The sequence below is a fragment of the Paramisgurnus dabryanus genome, chromosome 12 (assembly GCF_030506205.2).
Source record: "Paramisgurnus dabryanus chromosome 12, PD_genome_1.1, whole genome shotgun sequence".
In the NCBI taxonomy this organism is placed as follows: domain Eukaryota; kingdom Metazoa; phylum Chordata; class Actinopteri; order Cypriniformes; family Cobitidae; genus Paramisgurnus; species Paramisgurnus dabryanus.
Genome location: NC_133348.1, coordinates 10454184 through 10481579, shown reverse-complemented (window position 1 = coordinate 10481579; position 27396 = coordinate 10454184). Strand labels below are relative to the sequence as shown.

At 37.6% G+C, this 27396-nt stretch overlaps 1 protein-coding gene across 3 annotated transcripts in view; it reads right to left on the bottom strand.

The window, feature by feature from the left end:
• Positions 1-17: 17 nt before the first annotated feature.
• The window catches only part of gphnb (gephyrin b), a 60428-nt gene continuing 33049 nt past the window's right edge, over positions 18-27396 (bottom strand). The window contains exons 3-25 of one of the 3 annotated variants that reach the window (XM_065256531.1): positions 26451-26508; positions 26252-26344; positions 24433-24527; positions 24083-24149; positions 23723-23995; positions 23124-23258; positions 16866-16907; positions 15843-15917; positions 13291-13353; positions 11469-11511; positions 11031-11168; positions 10792-10884; positions 10276-10331; positions 8518-8637; positions 8038-8096; positions 7798-7951; positions 7484-7605; positions 6365-6452; positions 3181-3254; positions 2735-2808; positions 2506-2609; positions 1400-1496; positions 18-1254 (exon numbers count right to left, since the gene is read on the bottom strand). In XM_065256531.1, the coding sequence (XP_065112603.1) occupies positions 1121-1254; positions 1400-1496; positions 2506-2609; positions 2735-2808; positions 3181-3254; positions 6365-6452; positions 7484-7605; positions 7798-7951; positions 8038-8096; positions 8518-8637; positions 10276-10331; positions 10792-10884; positions 11031-11168; positions 11469-11511; positions 13291-13353; positions 15843-15917; positions 16866-16907; positions 23124-23258; positions 23723-23995; positions 24083-24149; positions 24433-24527; positions 26252-26344; positions 26451-26508 (2257 nt within the window). In that variant the 3' untranslated portion in view covers positions 18-1120. The remainder of the gene's footprint in view (positions 1255-1399; positions 1497-2505; positions 2610-2734; positions 2809-3180; positions 3255-6364; positions 6453-7483; positions 7606-7797; positions 7952-8037; positions 8097-8517; positions 8638-10275; positions 10332-10791; positions 10885-11030; positions 11169-11468; positions 11512-13290; positions 13354-15842; positions 15918-16865; positions 16908-23123; positions 23259-23722; positions 23996-24082; positions 24150-24432; positions 24528-26251; positions 26345-26450; positions 26509-27396) is intronic. The other 2 variants (XM_065256532.1, XM_065256533.1) reach the window with 2 other exon arrangements.

Below are 27396 nucleotides of genomic sequence, written 5' to 3'. Positions count from 1 at the left end.
TCACACAGGATAAGGAATAATGTTTTTATTTATTTTATTACAAGAAAATTCCACAATGCTATTCTTTATATAATGGTCAAGGATTGTATTATTGTAGTCTCTCTCTGTCATTAAGTTCTTATCGATACAGAAAATGTTTATTATACAGAATAGTTGTCGCCTCATTGCTTGGTCATATTCGCAGGAGTGCTGGTCACATTTATCTGTACAATTCGATTGTTTACTGTACATTTTTGTGTAGTTGATTAAAAAGGCAGTCAGCACTTAAATAAGCTGTTACTTTTAAAGTATATACTGTATATTCCAATAAAACGCTCGACTGTGACTCCACCCCCTGGGGGACGGGGGCGAGGCTACACCAGGTCATGTGATTATAAGGAAGCTTCAGGGATTGGGTGAGCAGGTCCGTGTTCCCCCGGGCACGACCTTCGCGCACCCACGCGTTTGGCACTGCGCACACAAACAAGACTCACGAGATAAACGACAAGCAAAGCTCTTTGTGATGTCATAATGATGCTTACTAATGGGAGGAAAAGTAAAAGTGTCACGTTAATGACACGTAAGACAAAAGTGCCGCCCTCCAGAGCCACGTTTCAACTTTTCGTCCCCACGACTGAAAACAAAAGCAATAATTGTTCATCATCAAAGTTTTTCTTTTTTAAAGTTAAGATGGGGAAATAATAATCTTTTTTTTCCCGGCAGGCACCTACAGTTTTCTATTAAAATGCTACAGCTATAAGATCTAGCGTTGAACACACAGCGACTGCAATGAAAAGAACAAAGTTGCCTTAATATAATAATAATAATAATTAATAATAATAATAATAATGAGAAGAAAAATGCAATAATAATAATAATACAGAATAAATCTCTTTTATAATTAGATTTTATAATTTAAAAGTTATATTTTTCTTTGTTTGAAATATTAGAATTTTTAAATAAATTTTTTTTCTCATATGTATCTATTTTTGTGATCAAGATGTTGACTATACTTCAGCATTATCCAAATCAATAAAAACTAGCTGTGCCGTTGCATATTACAGTCAATGATATGTGAACATGCACCGTGAAGCACCCATCGCTCGCCCCTCCTCTCAACGTCTGTCTCTATTTGGTGACATCATAGACGGCCAATGACCATGACGTCCACGACCTCGCCCTTGTGCAGCTCCACGTATTGCTCGGTTTTGGGAGGTAGCATCAGCAGTCCGTTAGCGCTCCGCATGCTCATTACTCTGCAGCTAACCTGGTTCCCTGGAGAAAAAAGAGATGGGTTGAAAGAAATGCAGCAAAACATTGGCTCAGTGCCGGCCCTTCTGGTCTCAAAATCGAAAAAAGCTGAGGAAAAGAAACAGAAGAAATTAGTAAAAAAAAAAAAGAGAGTAACTGTGTTTCTCACCTGTGCTCTGTGCCCACGGCAGAGGTTCCTGATGGTGCCATGTTAAAATACAGCGGTGATACTCAGGCCGTGGATCTAGCTTTACATCACATGACAACTGTAAACAAACAATAAAGCAGAATTTTACTTCTTTATCGACAGATGCTGCCATCTTGCAGATCTGAATGTTAAAAAGTTAGTTCACCTTTGTGTGGCTCGCATCTATGAAACGGTCAAATAAGGCATCTATGTATATTTATGTCTATGGCTGACGCACGAGGCCGGTGTTTAGCGCATGCATGCACTGCTTTCATGAATACGCATCAGTGACTTTATAAGTACAAAAAGTATTTTCATTGCTTCATTAAAATCAAGATTGTACGGAGCCCCTAAGGGGACATGGAGCAAAAATTAAACAAAGTTTAGTTTCACATGCGCACGCGATAGTTTCACGTCAAGTTTCGAAAGAAAGAAAAAGTAACGCAAAAATAACTTAAAAGTAATGTAAACATTACTTTCCATGAAAAGTAACTAAGTAATGCAATTAGTAACTTTTTTGGGGAGTAACTTAATATTGTAATGCATTACTTTTTAAAGTAACTTTCCCCAACACTACATTTTAAAGTCTTTAATGCCTTTCTGAGCCTCGAAAGTTGTGAGTTGCGTTGCTGTCTATGGGGGCACAGAAAGCTCTTGGATTTCATTAAAAACTCTTCATCTGTGTTATAAAGATGAACAAAGGTCGAATGCTACGTACACACTACTAGGTCTAGTTTTCTTGCGGGAGTTAACTTTGTGTCATGCAAATTTTTCGCTTGAGTTGAATATGTTCAACTTGGGCGAAGACGCGTTTGAAGCGAATAGCGCGTGTTTTCGCGGCGCCCATATCGTGTCATTCGCATCGCCCCACGCGAGGACGAGGACTTTGTATGTAATCAACTCGCGCAAATCGTTGAACTCGCATCTGGTGTGAACCCAAAGTTAAGGGAGAGTAACTCATGAGAAAAATGACATTCTTGAGTGAACTTCAAGTTTGCTTGTTTTAAAGAACCAAGGGCTGAGTCAGAATAATAATTTGTGAATAAAGATGATATTATGCTATGTCAGACGGTCAATCGTCATCTTACCCTGGCTTTGATGATGGTGGGTCGAGGGTCTAAGATTCCCTGCATTTTCCTCAAGGCAGGTATGACGAAGAGGTTACATGTTACGACCGCCGACACCGGATTCCCTGTGAGACCGGAGAGGTGCCCATTTATTTCAGCAGCAATAATTCGCTCAATAAGACGTGAAATAGATGTGTTGAAATTACATTCGAGTAAGTATTGTAAAAAATACACCAGTAAACTCTCTCACCGTCCCTACCTGGCAGAGCAAAGATAAGTTTTCGAGACCCATCCATATCAAGAGTTGCAAATGTTGTGGGGAGACTAACAGAAGACAAACCAGAGCTCAATACCCACGTGGATTCATTCTCATCGTTTGACACTCAATATTAGGATGTTTTCACACTTTTCATTTAAGGTGGTCTGAGAGAAAGTATTTTGGTTTATATGTGAACACACCAAATGACCTCAGACCCCTTTAAAGCGAATCAAACTCAGACCATCTTGGGAGGTGCTCTGAATTCAATTCACTTTGCAATGAAGTTTAATAGCTCTTTTAAGACTAGGAATAATGTGAACGCAAACCGAAGTGAGGTCGATATTTACAGGCGTAATGTAAAAAGTGTGAAAACCCTCTTAATTGTTATGACTTGTACAATCTCCACCCAGATGTTGTCCGTTTCTTCAAAGACTCACCCTGGTTTCATGAAGACACGACCAAAGTGTATCTGAGCATGAAGGTCTATATCAAGTACCTGCTTCAGGTAATCCTGTAAACAAAATATTACAGTTGACGACAACTACTGTCAGAAACAACAATCATAGATCAATTACAAGTAAAACCCACAATTTAGTTCAACATGATCTGACGGAAAGTTGTGTTATAGTCACAGATATTTTTTATTAATTTATTCGTGCCCATGGCACAAAATGCAGCTTTTTTACATGAATGTATTTTTCGTGAAACTTGCAAGAATTTCTATAAATAGTTTCTAATGTTCGTGGCATGACTTTTTTCGAGACATTTTATGTATTGTTTTCTCATTTGTTTTCCTATTTTTAAATCATTGTCGATTGGGGTTGGGGTAAGATTTATGTATTGGTTTTCTTCCGCTTTTAAAACTATTCTCACCTGGAGTTGAGGTTAAGGTGAGGATATCTAAAAATGTAACAGAAAGTGATTCTAACCCCAAGCGACAATGGTAAGAAAATAGGAAAAGCAACGAGAAAACAATACATAAAATGAAACGAAATGAAACAAAAAAAAAAACAATCGTGCCACTGCCACAAAAAAACTATTTATAGAAATTTGTGTGACTGACATGAAAAAGCATTCATGCTCAAGTCACGTGAAAAAGCTGAATTTCGTGCCATGGACACAAATAAATTAATAAATTTTTTTGTGACTACAGCTGTGTCCCAATTCAAGGGCTGCGACCTTCTAAGCATGCAACCTTAAAAGGTGAGCACTCAGTCTTTCAATGTGGCAGCCTCAGAAGTTCGCGAAGAGAACTGAAATGAGACGTTCTAACCTCCGGAGGACCCATAATTTGCGTCACCTTCGGCGCGTGCAGCAGGACACAGCGGAGACGTTTCTGACTTATTAAAATAAATATGGAATTAATTTATTTTAGAAAATATGACACGTTGATGTAGATTAAACTATTCAACAGTATATCAAATGAATCAACCTTAGAAATATATGCAACACAAACAGAATAATATTAACACAAAACATTACTTATAATACTAAAACAGTGACAAGAAAAAATATTTTCAGATAAATACACTTTTATTTATTTTATTTTGTTTATTTTAGAATATCCAGCCGCTATATTGAGCCGTTGCAGGTGCACAATGAATCTTGGGATAGCCGGCTGTTAAGGATACATTCACTCTATCCTTAAAGGATTAGTCCATTTTCTTAAAAAAAATCCAGGTAATTTCCTCACCCCCATGTCATCCAAAACGTTGATGTCTTTCTTTGTTCAGTCGAGAAGAAATTACGTTTTTTGAGGAAAACATTCCAGGATTTTTCTCATTTTAATGGACTTTAATGGACCCCAACACTTAACAGTTTTAATGCAGTAATGTCAGTTTCAACTAAGTTTCAAAGGACTCTAAACGATCTCAAACGAGGCACAAGGGTCTTATCTAGCGAAACAATTGTCATTTTTGACAAGAAAAATATGCACTTTTAAACCACAACTTCTCGTCTATCTCTGTGATGCGCCAGCGCGACCTCACGTATTTGCGTAATGCCATGGAAAGATCATGTGTTACATATATGAAACACATTTGCAGACCATTGTAAACAATAAACTGACACAAAGACATTCATTAGTATCATTCCACATTCAACAACGTCAGAATGCTCCTCTTTCTCCACACTTGTAAACACTGGGGTGTAGTTTCGCATACGTCATCCGTGACCTCTTGACATGATGATGTATTGCGTGAGGTCGCACTGGCGCGTCACAGGACTGGAGATAGACAAGAAGTTGTGGTTTAAAAGTGCATATTTTTTATTTTTATTGTCAAAAATGACAATTGTTTCACTAGATAAGACCCTTATGCCTCATTTGAGATCATTAAGAGTTCTTTGAAACTCCGTTAAACTGCAATTTTAAACTGCATTAAAACTAATAAGTGTTGGGGTCCATTAAAGTCCATTAAAATAAGAAAAATCCTGGAATGTTCTCCTCAAAAACATAATTTCTTCTCGACTGAACAAAGAAAGACATAAACATTTTGAATGACATGGTGGTGAGTAAATTATCTGGATTTTTTTAAAGAAAATGGACTAAACCTTTAACTGCACGGAGAAATAAGGATGCATTTTGAGGGTTCATTCTAAGCATCCTTTGAATTGGGACGGCCTTACTAGCCTCAAGTCGTGCTGCTGTGACGCAATCGGTCTTAAAATACAGCTTATAACACGACTTTCCGTGAGATCAGTTTGATTTATTTACAACATCTACATTATCTACATTTAAACGTGTCAAAAAAGCATTTGCTTTCCATAGCCTTCTATAAGGCATAAGATTTGTTCTGATGTACAATGACTCTGTGCCCTGATGTAGTTTTTTATTTTATTTTTTACAGTACCTTTAATAAGGTACAACATTTGATGTACCATGTCTTTGTGTCCCGATGCAGTTTTTATTACAGATGTAGTTTCTTATTGTACAGCACTTTAAGTCAACCCTGTGTTGCATGAAATGTGCTTTATAAATAAATAAACACGAAAACAAAAACCATAAATAAACCTGTCGAATAATACTGATGCAGTCATGTGATCTTAACATATTCTTCTTCAACATCTTTGTCAAAATCACGGTACACTTTTTGACATTGAGATGACCGGCAATAACTCACCCGATTCACCCTTCCATTCATTTCTGTGAATAATACTTTGATCTCATTTAAAAGGCATCCAAACCACTAGATGTCAGTATAAAGTAGCTGTTAGTAAATAAACTCAACCTACTACTCTAACCTACTACTTTATCTGCAGTGTAGTATGTATAAGGAGTATAATGTTCACAATATGTAGATTTTCTGCATGTACTGTATTTAAAACCTGGCTGATCTGCAATGCACTGCGCTTAGCTTGACCATCTCCAATGTGATGAATGGACTGAACATGCTGAACATTTCTTACTATTTTTATAATTAATTACTAAATATTAGTCATATCAAACAGCCGAGTATGCTTTTATTCCAATATTGTTTTCCATACCTTCCTAAAAGGTCAGTGAATATTATTTGGAGCAGTAATATTTACCATTGAGGGGATTTTGTTAATATTGAATGCAATATTAATGCCTTTCTCAATACAATAAAAAATAAACCTCCTGACAGATAATCAATAATGTACCTTTTCACCCATGGCCACGCCCCCTGAGGTAATGATGACATCAGCACGATTGATTCCTTCATTCAGAGCATTCAACAGGTCATCGGGGCTATAAGAGATCAAGTTAACACAACAAGTAAAAATGATTTACATCTTCTTGAAACTGAATCAAAAAACGATTCAATTCCTAACTGTAAATAATTCATCAGTGCATGTGCAGACAAAAATGTTCATTATAATTTTTTTATCAAAATGTAATAACTTTTATCACCTCTGAAATCACGCAGGTGGGAGACAATAATATTAAGATGCTTAAGATGTTTAATCTCATCAAATCTAGTTTTGCCCTGCTGAATATTCAGTTTTTAATTGGATACACACATTACGAATGTTAAATCTAATGTGAATGTTGTTCCTGTTGCCAAATAAGTAAGGGATAATGTAGAGGCAGCCGGTAGTTATCGGGAAATAAGCCCCGACAGTGTGATCAGGACCCGACGCGAAGCGGAGGGTCTTGTATCACACTGAAGGGGCTTATTTCCCGATAACTACCGGCTGACTCTACATTATCCCGCTTATTACACGGCTACTTGTCACATAAGAAAAAAAACTGGACATGAATATGAATTTGAAACATTTTATTGGCATATTTGTTTTAAATTAACATTTTTATCCTTCCGCGAAACTTTGCACAGATGCATAAAATGATCGTAATACCTTATTAAGATCCTCTGCTTCATACTTGTCTGTCTCCATTTTTTTCTCTTTTAGCCAGTCTTTGAGAAGTTTTAATGCCCATTCTGTATTTTTTTGTGTGTTGGCTTCGTAGCTGTCATGCTCTATTTTGTCAAGTTCAGTCTCAGTAAGCTCTCTGTGTCTTGTCGTGGTTGTCCAGTGTTTGTCACAAGATGGCGCCAAACAGACAGTAATCTTTATTGATCTTTATTGGCGCGGAGCGATCTTACTCGTAAAAGTAGTACCGGCTATGCGTTATTATTTTGGAGCGGTTATTATTCGAAAAGAACGAACCTGCAAATGTCTCAACTGACCAATCAGAATCAAGCATTCCAGAGAGCCGTGTAATAAACATTTATAATATTTAAAATTTTTTAAAGAATAACTATATGAAAAGGCACTCACTTGTCTCCTACGATGCCCAGGTTGATGGTGGGATATCCGTGCTCCTGAATAGTCGCAAGCAGCGTAGAGCGATTTGAATCTCTGATCTTACCAGGGTGTAAATCATCCTCCGGGTTCAGCAGCTGAAAAGATGAAAAAAGAGAAAATGTTAATGCTCTTTTATAAAACTTAAAGTTATGTTTCATTTAAGTATCGCAGTCTAAGACTCATCTCTTCAGAAACATCTGAGCCACAGTTTGCTCTCCCAGTTTGTTATCATTGCTGTCTCTGAGTAACAGCAGATATATAAAGATTGATGTGTGTTGTTTTCTAACCTCATTGCCTGTTGACATCACAGCCACTACAGGAAACTTCTGCACCTCGACCTCTGTGACGCCAACCGTGGCCAACAGACCGATCTCAGACGGGCCCATGTGTGTGCCTTTGGACAACACGCATTCACCGCGCTTTATGTCATGACCGATGGGCCTGCGGCACACACATGACAGACTCTTTCAGACACACCTGAGATGACACATCTCTTACATCTCTCAGAGGTGCTCACAGGCGCTCACCTGATGTCTTGACCTGGACGCGCTTGAACCAGAATTCGCACCTCAAGTTCTTCTGTCCCCTAAAACATACACACAACTTATAAAGAAACAAATACTTATCAAATTATTTCATTTATATTTATAAATAAAAGAAAACTTTATTCAGAGTAGAGCTTAGACTTTTAAAAATAATGATGCTTCGCAATGCCAAAAAAGAACCATTTGTGGCTGAATGGTTCCATAAAGAAATTTTAACATCTGAAGTGTTTCTGTTGTTTCTTTGTGGTGAAAAAGGAAAGCCAAATGGTTCTTTGACTGAATGATTCTTTGAGGAACCAAAAATGGTTCTTCTGACATCACTGTGAAGAACCTTTATTTTTAGAAGCGCAATTAACAAAAACCCAACAGAACTGCTCAGATATAAATACATGATAAACACTAAATAGCTGTATGCATCCTAAAGATGCTTAGATTTGTTGGGAAATGAGATATGTAACATACGTCCTCAGATTCCCGCAGCAGTTCTGTGTCCTCGACCTGAACCACTGCATCTGCACCACACGGGATGGGAGCACCAGTTGTCACCCGCATCACCTGACCCGGCATGACGGTGTGTGTGGGCTATAGATACACAAACAGCACGATATCATTTAAAGACATCATAAGTTAACTGAACTTGTTTGATTGAGTAAACTCGTTCCCTTCATTCAAATGAGTGGTGGGTCTCATGAAAACTTGTATATTTAAAGGGTTGTTCACCCCAAAATTACAGTTTTATCATAAATCACTTACCTTATGTCGTTCTAACAAATTGTTGAATAAAATTGTTCGTTTTGTTTTCTTTGCACACAAAAGTGTTTTCGTCGCTTCATAATATTATTATTGAACTACTGATGGACCTTATTGGCGATGTCTTTTGTTCTTTTCTGGACTTGATTGTTAAAATCAAACTGCAGTCTATGGGACAGACGGAAGCCTCCCGGTTTTCATTAAAACTATCTAAAAATGTGTTGTGAAGACAATTCAAGGTGGTTTAGAGATTTATGAGACAATTGTCATTTTGGGTGGTCATGTAAACTGAATTTAAAAATATTTAAGGTCACAAAACTTGAAGATTGTACAGTGCACTTAAACAATTGAGTTCACTTCCTAAAGACTGAACAAAGGTCATTGAACTTACATTTTTAGTTTAGGGTTTATGTACGTTAATAAGTACAGAAGTTTGGGGTGTTGTGTCAGCCATTAAAACACAGAGAAATTTTAAGTTAAGTTGAGTTATTTTAAGATACGCATTTGGTTTAACCTCTGAAATTGATTACTTGCTTGATAATCAAAAGTATATGATTTCATTAGATTATAATCTATTTGCATGGACAACAAAATGGCAATACTACTATATATTATACATATTATATATAATTTCCCAAATTTTCAGTTTTTTTTATTTCTTGTACTGCTACACTGTTAATCCTCATTTTATTTTAATACACATTAAAAAATACACATAACCTAAACCCTAAAAAAATTATTTGATTACTCAAGTATTGTAGTTAATGCATGGATTGCATTATGTGTCTCATTTAATAAGATATTTTGAGTTGAATCAATTCATTTTTAGCTATTTAAATCTTTGTATTTGAAAATTTTACCCATCATGCATTACAGCATGCATACATTATCTGCTACTGTTATATGAAAAAAAAATGTGTTTTGCTGTTTGTTGTCTTTATTTATACTACTACGATTGTTTTTTGTTATCTTATTATTTTTGTGGTGAAGTTAAGAGCTCATCTTTTCACTTCATGAGATTTAATTACTGTCAGCATGATTGAGATTTTTGTGTTGTGTGTTGAGGTCTCTGTGTGAAGTTAAAACTTTTGCTTTACTTGATGTTAGCTTTGCTTTGCAAGGTGGCCTCATTTTTGAAATGCATAGATTGCAGAGTTCTCTTAACATTACAAGTTTTATTAAACTATGATAAAATAAAAAGGGTAACAAGAATATCTAACAAGAATATACTGCTGGAAAAACAAATTTTACAGTCAGTGAACAACATTTTTTAATTGCCTGTTCAGTACTTTTAAGTAGATTTACTTGTTTGTTTAACAAGGGAAAATTTTTACATTTTTAGTTTTTAGTTTAATGTTTTTTTTAGTTAAACAACTTGGGCTTACAGTGTAGGTAAAGCACTAAAACATTGTAAAAAGCACTATACAGATAAACGAGATTTCACTCGACTACATGTAAAGTTTCTCTCACCTGTTCACCGGCCTGAGATTCGCCGATAATAAATCTGTCACCATGACCATCAGCAGCTAGAAACACAGAGAGCGACAGTAAATGACAATTCCTAAAATAATAGCATTGCCATGACTGACAGCTGTCTTTACATTGAACAGGGAAATAATTATAAACCGTCAGCAATCACATTCATGCACGGTCAAAAAAAGCAGAGAGAGTTTGGGGGTCAAGAAATGGTCCATAGGTGTCACTAGGGCAGTACCCTCTAAAAGGTCCTAATATTTACCATATAGGTATAGATATGTATACATTATGTACCCTAATATGAGCTCTGTAGGTGCAAATGTGTCGTTTTTCAACGGGTACCCTCCCAGTCACAGCTAGGGGCCGTTTTTGAGCATTTTTCCTGACAGCGTGATATGAGATCCAAAATTGAAAAGTTCTTTCTTTCAAAGGTCTGATGTGAGCACTCTTGCACGAGTTAAGCGAATCTGTCAGCGCCTCACATTCACTAAACACACGGATGCTCCTCACCTCTCACAGCGTAGCCGTCTTTAACAGAGGCCGGAAACGGAGGCAGGTTGTCTTTGGCATATACGTCCTGAGCCAGAACTCGACCCATCCCGTCTACAGACACAGAGGAAAACAGGTCGATTTAAAAAACTCGATTCTCAAAAACTCGTGATGTGATGTGACTACTTATCAATTAAACCAAATAATCAATCAATGCATGGATGAAATGCGAGTTGTGGTTAAAAATAGGTTAAAAACACCTCTGTAGTTAATAATTTCAGTGCCCAGAACTCCAGTCATCTCCAACACAGTGATGAAGGCTTTGTCCATAGATGTGAGTGGAAACGGAGACATCCGGTGTCGTCGTGCCACTTTGGTGATGTCCACCGCACTGTGACCTACAAACACACACAGACAGACATTATAAAGCACAAATATACACTCGACAGACTCATATTGACTTTACACATCTGCTTTAGAGCAATCTAAACACAAACACATGCTCGTGTATCGCACACATTGCCAATGTACTTTCAAGGCCTCATGCACAAAGTAGATAACAGATGATTCTGTTCAAATGAGATTTCGCTCTATTGTTATCAATGATCATTAAACAAGCAATGATGGTATATTTAGTCTTTTACAGCTAAACGTTCATGTTGGGATAGTTCATTTTCACTATTTGATTAACAACGTACTTGCTCTTAAAATATTTTCTTTGCTGCTGCATCGTGATTGCACCTAAAGAGACAGAAAAACATTCAACATGAATTTTTGAATACTTTTGTGTTGTCCTTGAGCTTTTATGAGATCCAGAAAACAAGTGATGTGATATTGCTGTATGTTTTCAGTTTATATCATTATGAAACCCAGAGACAAACATGGAGCAGAGAATTCTGGGATGTAATGAGGTGAAACAGACAGAAATATCTACACAGGACGAGTTCAGCTGAGAATCTGCTGCTTAAACTTCTTCATCTATTTCGCTGACCTCTGACATCACATCATAACACAAATCCATTACACTTCATTGTCACATTATCTATAGTGAAGTCAGTTGTATAAAAGGGTTAAGATTAAAAGCAAGGATGATGGAGTGACATGATCCTGAAGAACTGGTAAAGGATCCTGAAAATGATCTAATGAAGAAAGACTGAAGAACCAGAGTAGAAGATTAAGACAATTACAAAAGTGTATGAGAGATACAGAGAGAGCGAGAGAGCGACATAGACAATAATGACTGAAAGAGTAAATTGAAGTACTATAAAAACCTCTGAAGTGACAACTCGTTGATTATGGCAGGTTTAATAATAGCAACAATCCTCTATGATGAGTAGGGATCATATATATAATTCATGCCACACACATCAAGATAATATTTAATCCCTAAACCTGCTTTAATGTTAATATAATGATGCAAACTGCTCTTAAATGATAAAGCAAATCAAACAAACATTCAGGTTTTCTCAAAATTTGAAGACTGGGATATTCAGATCAATTACAATGAATTACTATGTTTACTATAAAGAGAGAGAGAATAACCTGACAGTGAAGCAAAGTCAAGTTAATGCTTAAAGAAATCAGGGTAGCACTTTATTTTACAGTACGTGTCGTGTACTTACCTTGTACATATATGGTAAATAAGTTGTACTTACGACAAATGTGTGGTACTTACTTTTAGGTATCTACATGGTAATTAACTGGTATCATTACTGTACTTACCAGTGGTACATACTTGGTAGTTATTATGTAATTTTAGATAAGTACTGGGTAATAACAGATACATACTTATAGTAACTAACGACAAATATTACTGTACTTACAAATAAATGTACAATATAAGTATTTAGTATTTACAGGCAAGTTAGTGTAAATGACAGGCATTTACAGTGTACATATGATAACTAACAAGAAACATACTGTACTTACAAATTGTAAATACACAATAAGTGTGTACTAGTGAATGTACCCAGTAGTTAATGCATCCGGTTATTTAATGCATACGGTTATTTAATGCTTGGTTTAAAGGACAAAGACACTGAGTACCAAAATGGCATATCAGTAATGTTTGTTTTTAGTTTTCATATACCTATGGTATAAGTATAACTTACACTTGCCTGCAGGTACCACACACTTATCATGTATATTCAATTTGTAAGTACAGTAGTGTTTCTAGTTAGTTACAGTATACCTACACTATAAGTATGTATCTGTTATTACCTAGTTCTTATCTAGAGTTACATAACCACTACCAAGTATGTACCACTGGTAAGTACAGTAATGATATCAAATAACTACTATGTAGTACCACACATTTGTCGGTAAGTACAACTTATTTACCATATATGTACAAGGTAAGTACACGTACTGATAAATAAAGGGCTACCAAAAACAGAATAACATAAACATGTGAAGCAAAAAGATGAAGTGAGCAAAGTAAAAACAAAACCCCAGACGCATAGAGTAAGAAGAAGATGTTTGGCATGTGTGAAGGTCTCGTGAGGTTTCTGGGATAGTTACTCGAGAACTGAAGGTCCTATGGCCACGGCGATCATCTTTTAGCACCTCCAACCTACACTGGAGCTTACAGAGATAAATCATCAATCCATCAGTTATAAACAACAAATCCAACACAACTGACAACTCACAAACACAACGAGTAACACTTCAACAAGACATAAAAAGTTTCATTCATCAAAAATGAAATATCTCGGAATGTATTTGTAACACACGGACACAGTTAAAGCAAAGCATTGTAGAGACTCACTATATAATATAAGCAAAATGAAAAAGTATTCACAACCCAATTTACTTTCATAATGTGATGTATTTATGAGTAAAAGTTAATATTTAACAAGAAATGTTTGGATTTTATATTAAACAGTAAGTGTTGCCAACACAATGGATCCAACTACTACGTAATTCAGTATTAGTTGTTGTTTTATTATTTGCTATCATTTATCAGATTTTTTTGTGTTAACTGTTGGCAAGATTTAAAGTATCTTAAAACAAGACCAAACTGATGTGTGGTTATTCAATAGTGTGTGCAACTGAGCTAGAAATAAATTTACAAAACCAGATATTATTTTATTCTGAAAGATTATATTTTGTAATAATGTGAACTGATCATGCAAAATACAACCATGTGTAGTAGCAAAGTAAAGAAGGTGAATTATGATTTTTATGGTCTAAATAAATAACACTGATACTGTATGTAATAATACTGATGTGTGTGTGTTGGGTTAGTTGTGTTAGTGATGGTTCTGCTGATGTCTGTTACAGTGGGAATGAGTAACTAAATAAAAAATCATTTCAAAATCTGCAGTGGAAGTCCAAGCACACATTAACTGATTCCTGTCACACATCAAATACATTCAAACACACACACACTGACATTCACACACTGTCCTGATGTGTCACCCAAACACGATGTCAAAGTATTCACGTATTTTACACATTATGGGAATAATTGGATTTAATAAAACGTGTTTATAGTATAGGCTACACAAACTCAAGTGAATGAAACATCTGTTCAAGCATCCTAAAATGTTGTAAAAATTGCCATTTTTGTCTTGTAAAATATTTATTTAATATTTAATTCTTTTAATTTTGGGATGAAATATGACTTGGGCATTTCATAATGACATACGCACACACACGCGCGCACACGTGCACACACACACCAACACAGCATGCATAAACGCAAATATCACAGGTAAGCAAAAGCAAAAGAAAAACATGAGGTGATGGGTGTCTTTAAGGCAATGCTCACAAGACAACAATGTAGTAAGTTTTTCATTTGCGTTTATGAAAAGTTGCAGTACCCAAAACAGATCTACGTTTACATAAATCCGCAAAGACAACTAAATCTAAGAACTAAACTTTTAAGTATGCCGGGACAGTAGATGGCGATGTTGCTTTGTAAAGAAACACTACACACCTGCGCACATATGCATTCTTTAACAGAGAGATAAATACAAACAAGAAAGCAAAAGCATCAAGCAATTTTGTCTCGACGGACTATAAAGCTACACATTTTTGGATCTTGTGTAGCACAATCATTAGCTGTGTCTCAATCAGCTCCCTAGCTCGTGAATCAGAATATTTATGTATGCAGGTTTGGGCACTGATATGGACTCTGGCTCGCTTTCCTGTGACGTGACTGCTTGTATTATTTTTGAACATATCCGTGCATAAATTTGCATGAATGAATATTACATTTAAAGGGACATTCCACTTTTTTTTGAACATTTGCTCATTTTCCAGCCCCCCTACATTTGAAAACATTGTTGGTACCACTTTTAGCATAGCTTAGCACAATCCATTGAATCTGATTAGACCATTAGCATCACGCTCAAAAATAACCAAAGAGTTTTGATATTTTTTTTAAACTTTAAAACTACCTGAAAATAGTCCCCTTGGTTACTTTCAATAGCATCCAAGCTGGAAAATTAGCATATTTTCAAAAAAAGTGTGTCCCTTTAAATTTTAAAGGTACACTAAAGGTAACGTTTACATTAAAGGTATTGCGGAGGATTTTCTTTTTCCAGGTGGATCATCAAGACTATTGGTCCTCCTAGTTGCCAATCAGGAGTGTTGCGCAATTGCATTTTTTTAAAAAGTGGAGAAGGCGGTTATTTTCTAAAATTCGAGAAAATCCTCCGCTACACCTTTAAAGTAAAACAAACTTTTAAAAGTTCTGTAATGTTTCATAAAGTTTGCACAATTTTTGGTTGAAGGGCTTCAGAAAATTTCACGTGATTTCCAGTAAGGGAAAATAGGGACCATCAATTCTCACAGTTTTTTGCGTTGCATTTTGGGAATTTTTAGGGAACAAAGGTTCCAGTGCACTTGAATGATTTTGCGATTGAGACCGCCCTTAAAATGTCCGACTCCCTGATCAGTGCCCTGACTACTGAACAAGGGAGCTGATTGAGACACAGCCAAAGTCCTGACGGCCGCTGTTGTTGTTTTGTGTTTGTTGTTCTCTGATGGCACAGTGTTGTGTGATTATCAGGCTAAATCTGTCTTACATTCTGCCGGCAAGCTAAGATTAAAGATAAGCTCTTTACCTGGTCCAAGGTTGAGTACCTTGACTTCAGAGTGATGACCTCATCCAGGTGCGCTCTGAACTCTCGCCGCGACGCCTGGAGGAAGTCACAGGACAGTCACTCATCCCACACACACACTTATACATACACGCACACACACCTCTATCCTATCTTATATATAAACACACACACACACACACACAGACACACAACAATCCTCATCCTCAAACAATAAAACTCAATCCTCACACACATTTATGAACATGCCCTGCCAGATGTCACAAACACAAATAAACAGCAAAATACACAATTTCTCCCCAACACAACACACAGTAATAATACACACTGCCATGATGTGAACTTTAACAAAGAAAGAACAGAACTTAAACCAAACCATCATCAAACCAACTTAAATCATGATGATGATGATTTAACCTGGGAAGAACTTAACTTTTGAGTGATTACAAATTAAACCAAAAAGTTAATCAATACTTTGACAAAGTCCGGATGTGTTTTACAGTCAAGCTCCCCTAGTTGTAATTTAATAAATATAGCTAAGTTAATTTGAACAGACAATATTTAGCCTTTATTATTGTTAACAGCATTTTTAACAGAAATGGTCATTCAGCTTATTTCCACAAATTTGTATGCATCTTGTTTGCTTATTTGCTGTCCGAAGGTATTTTTGTTTAATAACATTAATCTCTCCACGTATACAGGGTTGCATAGGTGCGCAGTCAACAGAAAAAAGATCTACTGTGCAATGAGAAAATTAAAAGCAAAATTGAAATGAATAAGCGTATGAATAAAATCAAACACACTCCAAATGAAGATGCTCAAACATAAACATCTATCATTGACATTAAACAGACTGAAAGTTATCGTTGCTCTCCGTTACATTCAGTAAAAGCATGCATGACAAGACAGCAATGCTTTCATGCAGAAGCAACAGTCTAAAACATTCAGGACAAAAACTGTCGCATGGCAACACGTGCAGGAGCGCTGTTGCCATGGCGATGCGGCCCGAGACACATGCAGGAATACCTCAGCAATGCTTAGGGTGGATGAGGAGGAGGGAAGCCGCGCCTGGATGCCACGAGAAGGGGAAAGAGAAGACAATTAAAGATAAGAGCCAGCAAAGCCAAGCCAAGACAGACGCTGCTGCCCCCTGCTGGCATGGAGGACTGCTTGAGCGCAACAAGCCAGGAAAAAATTCATTTCAAATAAACAACAGGATACAGAGGTTGATATGAAGAAACAGGCCATGAAACATACTTTAAGCAAGTATGCAAACAGAGCCATGAATGCTTGTTCATCACAAGCATTTGGACAGGAATCAAGCACTTGTGTTCACATACTTGGGCAGAGTTTGTTTCAGGCAAAAACACATCATCTTTCGTTAAAGTTATGCGGGACATTTTAAATAGATGTTGTTTGTAAGAATTATATTGAATGCAATCGGCAAACATCAATCTGTTTGTCTCAAATCTTCCCTTTAGTCAGTTTTTGGAAAGTGTGATGCATTGTATCCGATTCATACCTGTAGAGATTTTACAACACACATGGCATGCACACACGTTCACAGCAGATATAGTTAGATGGATTAATCAATGCATTGCCTGCTAAAACACCTAAACTCCAGTCAACAACATGCTAAATAACACACAATACATCATCTTTAGTAACCAGCCATTGTTTTTATTTAAATATTTGATATCTTAAATATAAATATAGTAATATAGACAGAAACTGTGGGTGCATAGCCCTGATCAACCCACATATTTAGCTGATTCTTACATCCGACTCCCGGACGAGTCCCAACACCAAGGCTTTGAACCGGTTCACAGAACAAAAACGAAAACCAGAAACTTTTGTTGTTTTGCAAGGAACAGACACAAAACCAGATACTTTTCAAAAATATATGTTCCGGAACAGAATCATTTATTTAAAATAATGGTAACCAGTTAATAAAGTAATTTTTTCCATTCTTTGGCAATACTCGGTGAAGTTCACTTCTGGTTGCCGTTGATTGGTGGAGAAATGAAAAACTTGCCACCAGCATGTAGCCTACTCAAGCCCAAGTCTCTAATGCTCAATCATAAGAGGTAAATATTTAGTAGGCTACCAAGCAAGATGTTTGTTTTTTAATACTAATCAGTGGTGTAACGGATCGCAGTTGATCTGTGATCCGTACAGATCATGACCCATGGTTCGGCTCGCATGCTCTTGATGTATAAACTTGAGAGAGAGTTGTGCTACTGTGTCTCATATTGTAGTCCATTAAAATATATTTGGCGAATAAAGCACTGAAAAACAACTTTTTCACTTTATGAGGATCGACTGTTTATGCTGCATCATCTTCCTGAAGTGCCGTTTGGAATTTGTCCTCCGTCTGTGTGTGTGCGTGTTTTTAAGTGCACTCAAAAGTGCATACACGGAGAGACGCGTTTCAAAAAGCAACAAAGAACTTTCTGTTCTTGACACGACCCATACAAACAAAATGATCTCGAAATACCACAGTATTCTTTTAAAAACATTTGTTTAAGTTGTTTGCCAATAAACGACATGGCAGAAATTGTCCTTGTCTTAATTCATGTATAATGCTGAAACAAATGTAGGCATCTCTGAATTACAGTTATGGCGCTTACATAATGTAGCCTTTTTTAATGTTTGATGACAAGATAGAGACTTTTAGTTTAATGTCCTAATGATCAGCCTACTTATTTGTATGTCCCACAGCTGACATGGAACGTTATTAACCAGTTCAGGAACTTTATTTTTTGTTCTAACCGTTCAGAAACATCACTTTTAGGGTTGAACCGAAAACCGGAAACGTTAAAATACGGTTTCTGTTCAGAACGAACCAACTGGGAAAATAATCTGGTTCAAAGCCCTGCCCACCACCGATTCGACATGTTGAATCGGCCGATACTTTAGCTGAAAAATGAAGACGCTCAAAACCTGCCCGACCACTGACCGTCAGCTTGGTGTGTACTGTCACATTTACACTTCAATGACGTCTCATACAAAACCTTTCCTAACCTGCAAAACACCAATTTCCCTGTTTCTCCGCACAGCTGACAGCTTCTCTCTTCAAAAACCTGATGAAAATATTTGTCTCATTTCTGAAGCTCAGTTCTGAATCTCTAGAAGTGTTGTTTAGGACATGAGACATCTTCTTATCAGCTCTGATAGCACACTTCTTGTAAAATGAACCTAGATTAATATTTGTGGATGTAATCTGAACTAAAGAAATGTAAAACTCTAATATTTGAGATACCTGTGCTGGTCTATATTCTTCAGTTATGTCAACAGTACTTACACAACAGATCTTTAAGTCTTCAAAGCGGTCATGGCAAACAAACATTTCCAAATTTCCACATTCCCAAATCACTGGACAAAAACTCTATCAGTGAAACAACTCGTGTCAATGTGTTTTATGTATGTAAGATCAAAGATATTTTCTGTCTTTAACCTTAATTCTTATTGTTACAGAAACTGCTCATAAAACCACTACACATGCCAGCCCTAAAGCACAAAACAGAAACAAATGATTTTGCTGTATTGCAAATAGATTATAAAACGACATAAACATGGATTATAAAATATTGAAATAAAACAGCCAATGAACAACTGAAATGAAATTAGACAAGACTTACCATCATCTACAGCGATCTCACACACAAACACACACTGACACAAACCATCTGACACAGAGATGAAGAACACACATACACGGATGAAGGGAGGAGAAAAAAAAAAGAGAGAGATTGGAGGGATCTCTTGATCAGAAGTCAATATTCAGTATTATTGAAACATAAAAATGAGTCAAGCAGATACACACACAGATATACACAAGCTTGACTAACAAACATGTAGTTTACATGAACTTTAGCACTGTACTGTTGCATCTCTCTGCACGACGTTTCTCATTGGCTTTACATTTTTATTGATATGAGGATGTAAATAAAGATGACAGCTTAACATTCCTCCATTATAAACCTGTCTCTCTCTCTCTCTCTCTCTCTCTCTCTCTCTCTCATGCACACACATACACACACGCTCTCCTTCTTGTCAAATCAATGTTTCATATCCATTTATTGATTGGGTAAGCAGACATTTGATTTATTAACAAACCAGTCCTCATGTGGATGACAGGTTAAAGTAATTGTCTTTACATCTTGTGAAAATCCATAGCATGCCGTACAACATGATACATTTCAAGTTATTTTATTTTCAAATGTAAAGTCAGAATGCTGACACGGTGTATTAATCCCAACATTCATCACTAATGAGACACCATCACCACGTCTAATTACTTGCACATTATAATTAGATGCAGAATTGTGTACGCAGACATTCACAGGGACTGATATACGTGTTTAGTGGCTCACTGTTACATAACTCTGTTACATAACACAACCAACTGTGTGCAGGACTGCAACATTCACATCATCATCATCTACTGTATATGACTGCGGACGAACAAGACAGGAAGTGAGTGAAAGACAGAGAGAGAAAGTGAGTGAGAGAGTAAATGTAAAAATGTCGTCTCTAATAAAGAACGCACACATCTCCAAAAAGTTCAGACTAAGAATAAATCAATCGAAGTCCATCTACTATCATCCACCTGTGTCCAAACAAACACCTGTACAAGCCATCTCACTCATGTGACTGAAGCACCGTCTCCACGGCAACCTCTGCTCCCATGACAACCGCCTGCATCCACACAGCAGGGTGAGAAATGATTGTGAAATATGAAGTGATGAACAACCGCCTCAGATCTCCTCAGAGAAAGAGATGAGAACTTTGAGACAGACGAGGAGAACAGACCTGAAAGATCAGGACGTGTCTGTGTGTGTGTCTACATTAGTACGTGTGTTTATGTGTGTGTGTGTGTGTGTGTGTGTGCATATTGGTGTGTGTTTATGTGTCTCTGTGTGTCAGTATGCATGTGTCACAGTGTGTGCGTCTGCATTAGTATGTGTGTGTTTATTTGTGTGTGTGCTTCTGTGTGTGTATGTCAGTATGCATGTGTCACAGTGTGTGCGTCTGCATTAGTATGTGTGTGTTTATTTGTGTGTGTGCTTCTGTGTGTGTATGTCAGTATGCATGTGTGACAGTCTGTGTGTGTGTGTGTGTGTGTGTGTCTGCATCAGTATGTGTATGTGTTTATGTGCGTGTGTGCATATTGGTGTGTGTTTGTGTATCTCTGTGTGTGTATGTCAGTATGCATGTGTTACAGTGTGTGTCTCTGCATCAGTGTGTGTGTGCGCATCTGCATTAGTTTATGTGTGTGTGTGCGTATGGGTGTGCATATTGGTGTGTGTTTGTGTGTCTCTGTGTGTGTATGTCAGTATGCATGTGTGACAGTGTGTCTCTGCATCAGTGTGTGTGTGTGTGTGTGTATCAGTGTATGCATATTAGTGTGAGGGTGTGTCAATATGCATGTGTCATAGTGTGTATGTCTGCATCAGTATGTGTGTGTGTCTACATTAGTACGTGTGTGTTTATGTGTTTGTGTTTAAGTGTGCATATGCATATTGGTGTGTGTGTGAGTGTATGTCAGTATGCATGTTTGACAGTGTGTGTGTGTGTGTGTGTGTGTGTGTGTGTGCATCTGAATGTGTTTGTGTGTTTTTAAGTGTGTGCGTGTGTGTGTGTGTGTGTGTGTGTGTCTGCATCAGAATGTGTTTGTGTGTGTGTGTGTTTAAGTGTGTGTGTGTGTGTGTGTGTGTGTGTGTGTGTGTGTCTGTGTATGTCAGTATGCATGTTTGACAGTGTGTGTGTGTGTGTGTGTGTGTGTGTCTGCATCAGAATGTGTTTGTGTGTGTGTGTGTGTTTAAGTGTGTGTGTGTGTGTGTGTGTGTGTGTGTGTGTGTCTGTGTATGTCAGTATGCATGTGTCACGTTGTGTGTGTCTGCATCAGAATGTGTTTGTGTGCATATTGGTGTGTGTTTGTGTGTCTGTGTATTTCAGTAAGCATGTGTCACAGTGTGTGTGTCTGCATTAGTGTTTAAGTGTGCATGTGCATATTGGTGTGTGTTTGTCAGTATGCATGTATGACAGTGTGTGTGTGTGTGTGTGTGTGTGTGTGTCTGCATCAGTATGTGTGTGTGTTTATGTGCGTGTGTGCATATTGGTGTGTGTTTGCGTGTCTCTGTGTGTGTATGTCAGTATGCATGTGTTACAGTGTATGTCTCTGCATCAGTGTGTGTGTGCATGTCTGCATTAGTTTGTGTGTGTTTGTGTATGCATCTGTGTGTGCATATGGGTGTGCATATTGGTGTGTGCTTGTGTGTATCTGTGAATGTATGTCAGTATGCATGTGTGACAGTGTGTGTGTGTGTGTGTGTCTGATTAGTATGTGTGTTTGTGTGTGTGTTTAAGTGTGCATGTGCATATTGGTGTGTGTTTGTGTGTCTGTGTATGTCCGTATGCATGTGTCACAGTGTGTGTGTCTGCATCAGTATGTGTGTGTTTATGTGTGTGTGTGCATATTGGTGTATGAATGTATGACAGTGTTTGTGTGTCTGCATCAGTATGTGTGCATTTATTTGTGCGTGTGCATATTGGTGTGTGTTTGTGTGTATGTGTATGTCAGTACGCATGTGTCACACACAGTGTTTGTGTCTGCATCAGTATGTGTGTGTCAGTGTGTAGATATCATGTTGCTCAATAATGCTGTCACACAATTGTCTGCAGATTTGTCAGGACATCAATGCATCTCTCTAAAACAAGTGCATTGTTTTCACCTCCACACAAATGATTATTATTTTAATAATTGTATATATATATATATATAAAATAATAATTAAAATAATAAATAATAATCATAAATACAATAATATAAATAAGTATAATATATATATATATATATATATATATATATATAATATACTTATTTATATTATTTTTAATGAACACAAAAGTTGTTCCTTATATTACAGATTGACACATCACAGTATATCAAACGTATAAAACACCTCCGGAGTCTCTGATTGGTTTGAGACTGTGATTTCTGTTTACTAGGCTCAAGTTTGGAGGTTTATAAGGTGCTTCATATATCACCATGAACCTTATAGATGTTTCCTTAAGTCTCTGATGTCGTGTATAATTCATTTACTACAGATATAAAACAGATTAAACAGAGGAACACAGCAGAACCCTGTGAAGAAAGGCAGACAGAGAGCGCGTGGGGAGTATCGGGGTGAGCGCAGGAGATCGGCAGCAGGGTGAAGCGACGGCGAGGCAGCACACATGAGCGGACAGTGCATGGAAACAGGAAGTGATGACTCTCACCTTGGGGGTGGGACAGGAAGCGGTGGAGAGGCGAGAGGTAGCCTGAGCTCGCGGTGACTCCGACGGCGTGGTGCTCAAAGATGCCGTGTCACGAGGGAGGACCTGAACCCCACGCGAGATGATGGAGTCGGGAATCTAGGAAACACAAACTAGATGATATGATAACACACCAATCATTTGTTCACTTATTATTTGTTTAACATTTTTTTTTCATCACAACAAAGTATATTTACTTCCACATACATCACCAGTGAAGTATGCACTTACATGTAGTACACAAACCAGACTGAATGATGTTTAGGTGAGTTACCTGTCTGTCAGAGGTTAAATGACATGATATGACATGACGTGGGTCCAAACACACAGTCAGATGAATGATGGATGACGATCTAACAATCATTCACACCAGAAGAGACTCTAGCTCGCATCAAAACAACATTATGTTGAATCAGGAATGAAAGATTGAGAGCACTGCTGTGAATTCATTCATCTGAAGAAAGGACTGTCCACAGAAACGGGTTGTGAGTAGTGCAGTTCCATCACGCAAGGGAAAGATGTGATGTAATGAGGCATCACTGACATCGCTGTATCTCGGTTACCTTGGCAGCGATTGAGGCGGCTGTGATGTGTGAGGATGAGCTGTCCTCTGTGGAGGCCACTCCACTGTCCTTCTTCTCTTCCTCCTCTTCCTCACACTGCACCCCTTTATCCTCCGTCTGCCGGTGGGGGCTGTTGGCAGGGGGTGGGGACAGAGGAGGCGGAGGCGAAGGCAGGTCCTCAAGCTCATTGGGCACCTCCTTCATTTTGACCACGGCTTCTCGTAGAAGATCGATGGCGTGAGGAAGAGCGGGCAATATGAACTGAAAGCACTCCTGGAGGAGAGAGAGATAAAGAGAACGAGATGTTTTTACCATGCAAATAAAGCTTTTTTAATCTTAAAAGATTGAGATATGTCTTACCTGTGAACCTTTTTTGCTGCCCGGTAGGTTTATGATGAGAGTTTTTCCTCGGATACCACAAACTGGTCTGTACACACACAAACAGACAATTTATTTTCAAGTTCAAGTCTTCTTCTATAAACGGCATTCAAAAGGAACGAAATATGTTAAACACATATAAATGTCCTGCTGAAAGAAAATCCTACCGTGAGCCAATAAATCTCTGATCTGATTTCTGATTTAAAGTACATCTGTGTCTAAATATCCTAAAGCGTGTAATGCATGAGAAAGCTGATCCTCTGATCAGCCGTGTCACACCGAGAGCACATCGTGTCACACAAATGTTCAATATGTGTTATGTGAAGTGTGACCTGGAGAGCATTCCCAGAGGAGTGACATTCAGAGAGCCCATCAGCATTGCCAGAGACATTCCTGGAGCTTCCCGCTCGATAACCTCTTTAGTGGCCTGCAGAGAGAAAATCAGAAATGTCTCAGCTCTGACCGCTGTTAGATTTAACGGAGATCTTTGCATTAGTTGTCTGTTTAAAGGGATAGTTCAGCCAAAAATGATATTAAACCCATTTCTGTTATTTTAGAAATGTCTTAGATCTTTCAGTTAATCAAATTTAAAGTTACAGGGTCCACTCCTTCAAGTCCAAAAAATGTGCATCCATCCTTCACAAAATAAATCCAAACAGCTCCACGATGATAAACAAAGGCCTCCTGAAGGTAATCTGCGTGGTTTTGTTGTAGAAATATCCATTTATATCTAACTAACTGTTTGGACTTGAAGGAGTGGACCCTGTAATGATTTACATTTGATTAACTGAAAGATCAAAGACATTTTCTAAAAAAATAAATATAGAAAAATGATGAACATATGCATCTCCGTCGGCTTGGGGGTGAGTAAATCATGGGTTTAACCCTGGAGAACCTACGGGTCAAATTTGGCCAATGTTAATTGCTGCTAAGAGATGGGTTCTTGGGTTCTCCAGGGTTAATATCATTTTTGGCTAAACTATCCCTTTAAAGAAGTAGTCCACTTTAAAGATGGGGCCCATTGACTTAACATAGTATTTTTTCCTACTATAAAAGTCAATGGACCCCATCTTCAAAGTGGACTACTCCTTTAAGATCCCGTTAATCTTTAATGCGTCTACTCTTTTTAAGTTTCAAAAGAGATCTTAACAAAATCATAAACTGTGCTCCAGTTGCCAAGATTCCTCAATATTGAATGTTTTGCCAAGACCAAAATATCTGAACAAAACTGATCTGGGGCACCATTCACTTCCATTGTGTTATTTTTTTCCCACTATGAAAGTCAATGGTGCCCCAGATCTGCTTGGTTACAAACATTTATGCAGGGTTGGAACATCTTGAGGGTTAATAAATGATGATTTTTCTTTTTTTTTGAAGAACTATCTCTTTAAGTCTCCTGAGCAATGAAAGCACAACCACTAACATCCCTTTGGGACCGAACCTTCCACTAACAATCTGATGTTACACACTCAGTACTAAGTGTGTGTGTGTGTGTGTGTGTGTGTGCGTGTGTGTGTGTGTGCGCGTGTGTGTGTGTGCGCGCGCGTGTGTGTGTGTGTGTGTGTGTGTGTGTTGAGCGACACTTCAAACATCATTAGAGATGGATAGAGAGAGATGAACAGAGAAAGACATCAAAGCAGTCGTGCTGATGAGACTCATGGGCTTCAGAGAGTCAAATAAAAGTGTGTGGAGGAAACTCTGTGTGTCTATTTGTGTTGTACAGAAATACAGCTGAGTCCAAATGTCTGAGGGCACTAGTGAAAATCTTTTCTATTCTTATAAAGTACAGTGTAGTCATACTGCAAGTTGTAGTGATAAAGATGAAGTTTGGTCTTTGTTTAATGACAGCAGCTATGGAGATACAGGAATAAATCCTGATGATCACGTTTTTATCAGGGTCTGAGGACCATCTGAAGAGCATCTTGTATGACTGACACTCATCTGAGGACCTTTGATCAACACTGTTGTTGACTGGTTGAGATGTGATGTTGTTGTGTGTGTGACAGATATATGTTGAGACTGTAGTTGTGTTACAGTGGTGACAGATATTTTAGCTTGAGCTCTGTGTGTGAGTGATTCAGGTGTGCTATTAACATCTGTAATCAAATATCTCGAGTAAAATCTTCTTCTATCCTTTAACACAAGACTCACCTCAGGCGTGACATCACGAGGGGCGAAGCCAGTGCCACCCGTGGTCAAAATCAGGTTTAACTCTTTCTCATCACACCAGTCCACCAGCGTCTCCTACACAACCAGACACAAGAAACAAACATCACATGACATTTTTATTTACAGTGGATCAAGAAAATAATAAATGTTCTTATCTAATGCAGTCATATTTTTAGCACACCTTGATCTCATCGATTTCATCAGGAACGATTTTATAAGCTGAGATTGTTCCTCCGAGCCTGTAAAGCAAAAGAACATCAGAAGAACTAGCTATTATATAACACACACAAATCTAAAGACCATAAAGGACAAAATATCTTTTGCATAGCGCCACCCTGTGGTCAAATCAAGAAGTAAGACAAACTGGGGAGCAGTGTAAATGTGTGTGCATGTGTGCGCTTGTGTGTATGTGTGTGCATATGTGTGTGTGTTTGTGCTTCATGGAGAAGGTGTAGCATTACAGAGAGCTCTTATGTAAGACCTTTTTTTTCTCTTTTCCATTCTGTCTTTTTCTTTTGCAAGTTATTTTTAGGAAACTACAGCATTAGGTCTCCGTTATGAGCCCTCACATCACTGTGTGTTTGCTCCACTGGTCAGTATTTAGCAACTGGAGTCAACCAATACATTTACATTTACTTTCATGCATTTGGCAGACGCTTTGATCCAAAAAGTAGCTAACAGTGAGTTATAAGGTATACATTTTTATCAGTTTGTGTGTTCACTGGGTTCTTTCTTTCTTTGTTTTTTATTCTTTACACATTTCCAGCATGTATATTCATGGCGTAAACTGGTTAATCCATACACAAGTTGTGTCCACACAAGTTAATCCATAGTTGGGGTGAGACAATGAAACCAAGGCCATTTACATTTACAGTATGATTTACAATTAAACAGCTTGTTTTTTATTTAAAGGGGACATTTCACAAGACTTTTTTAAGATGTAAAATAAATCTTTGGTGTCCCCAAAGTACATATGTGAAGTAAAAAAAAACACAGATTATTTATTATAACATGTTAAAATCGACACTTTATAGGTGAAAGCAAAAATGTGCCGTTTTTGGGTGTGTCCTTTAAAATGCAAATGAGCTAATGAAATTCAAACACTGATCACAATGATGGTGGTTTGT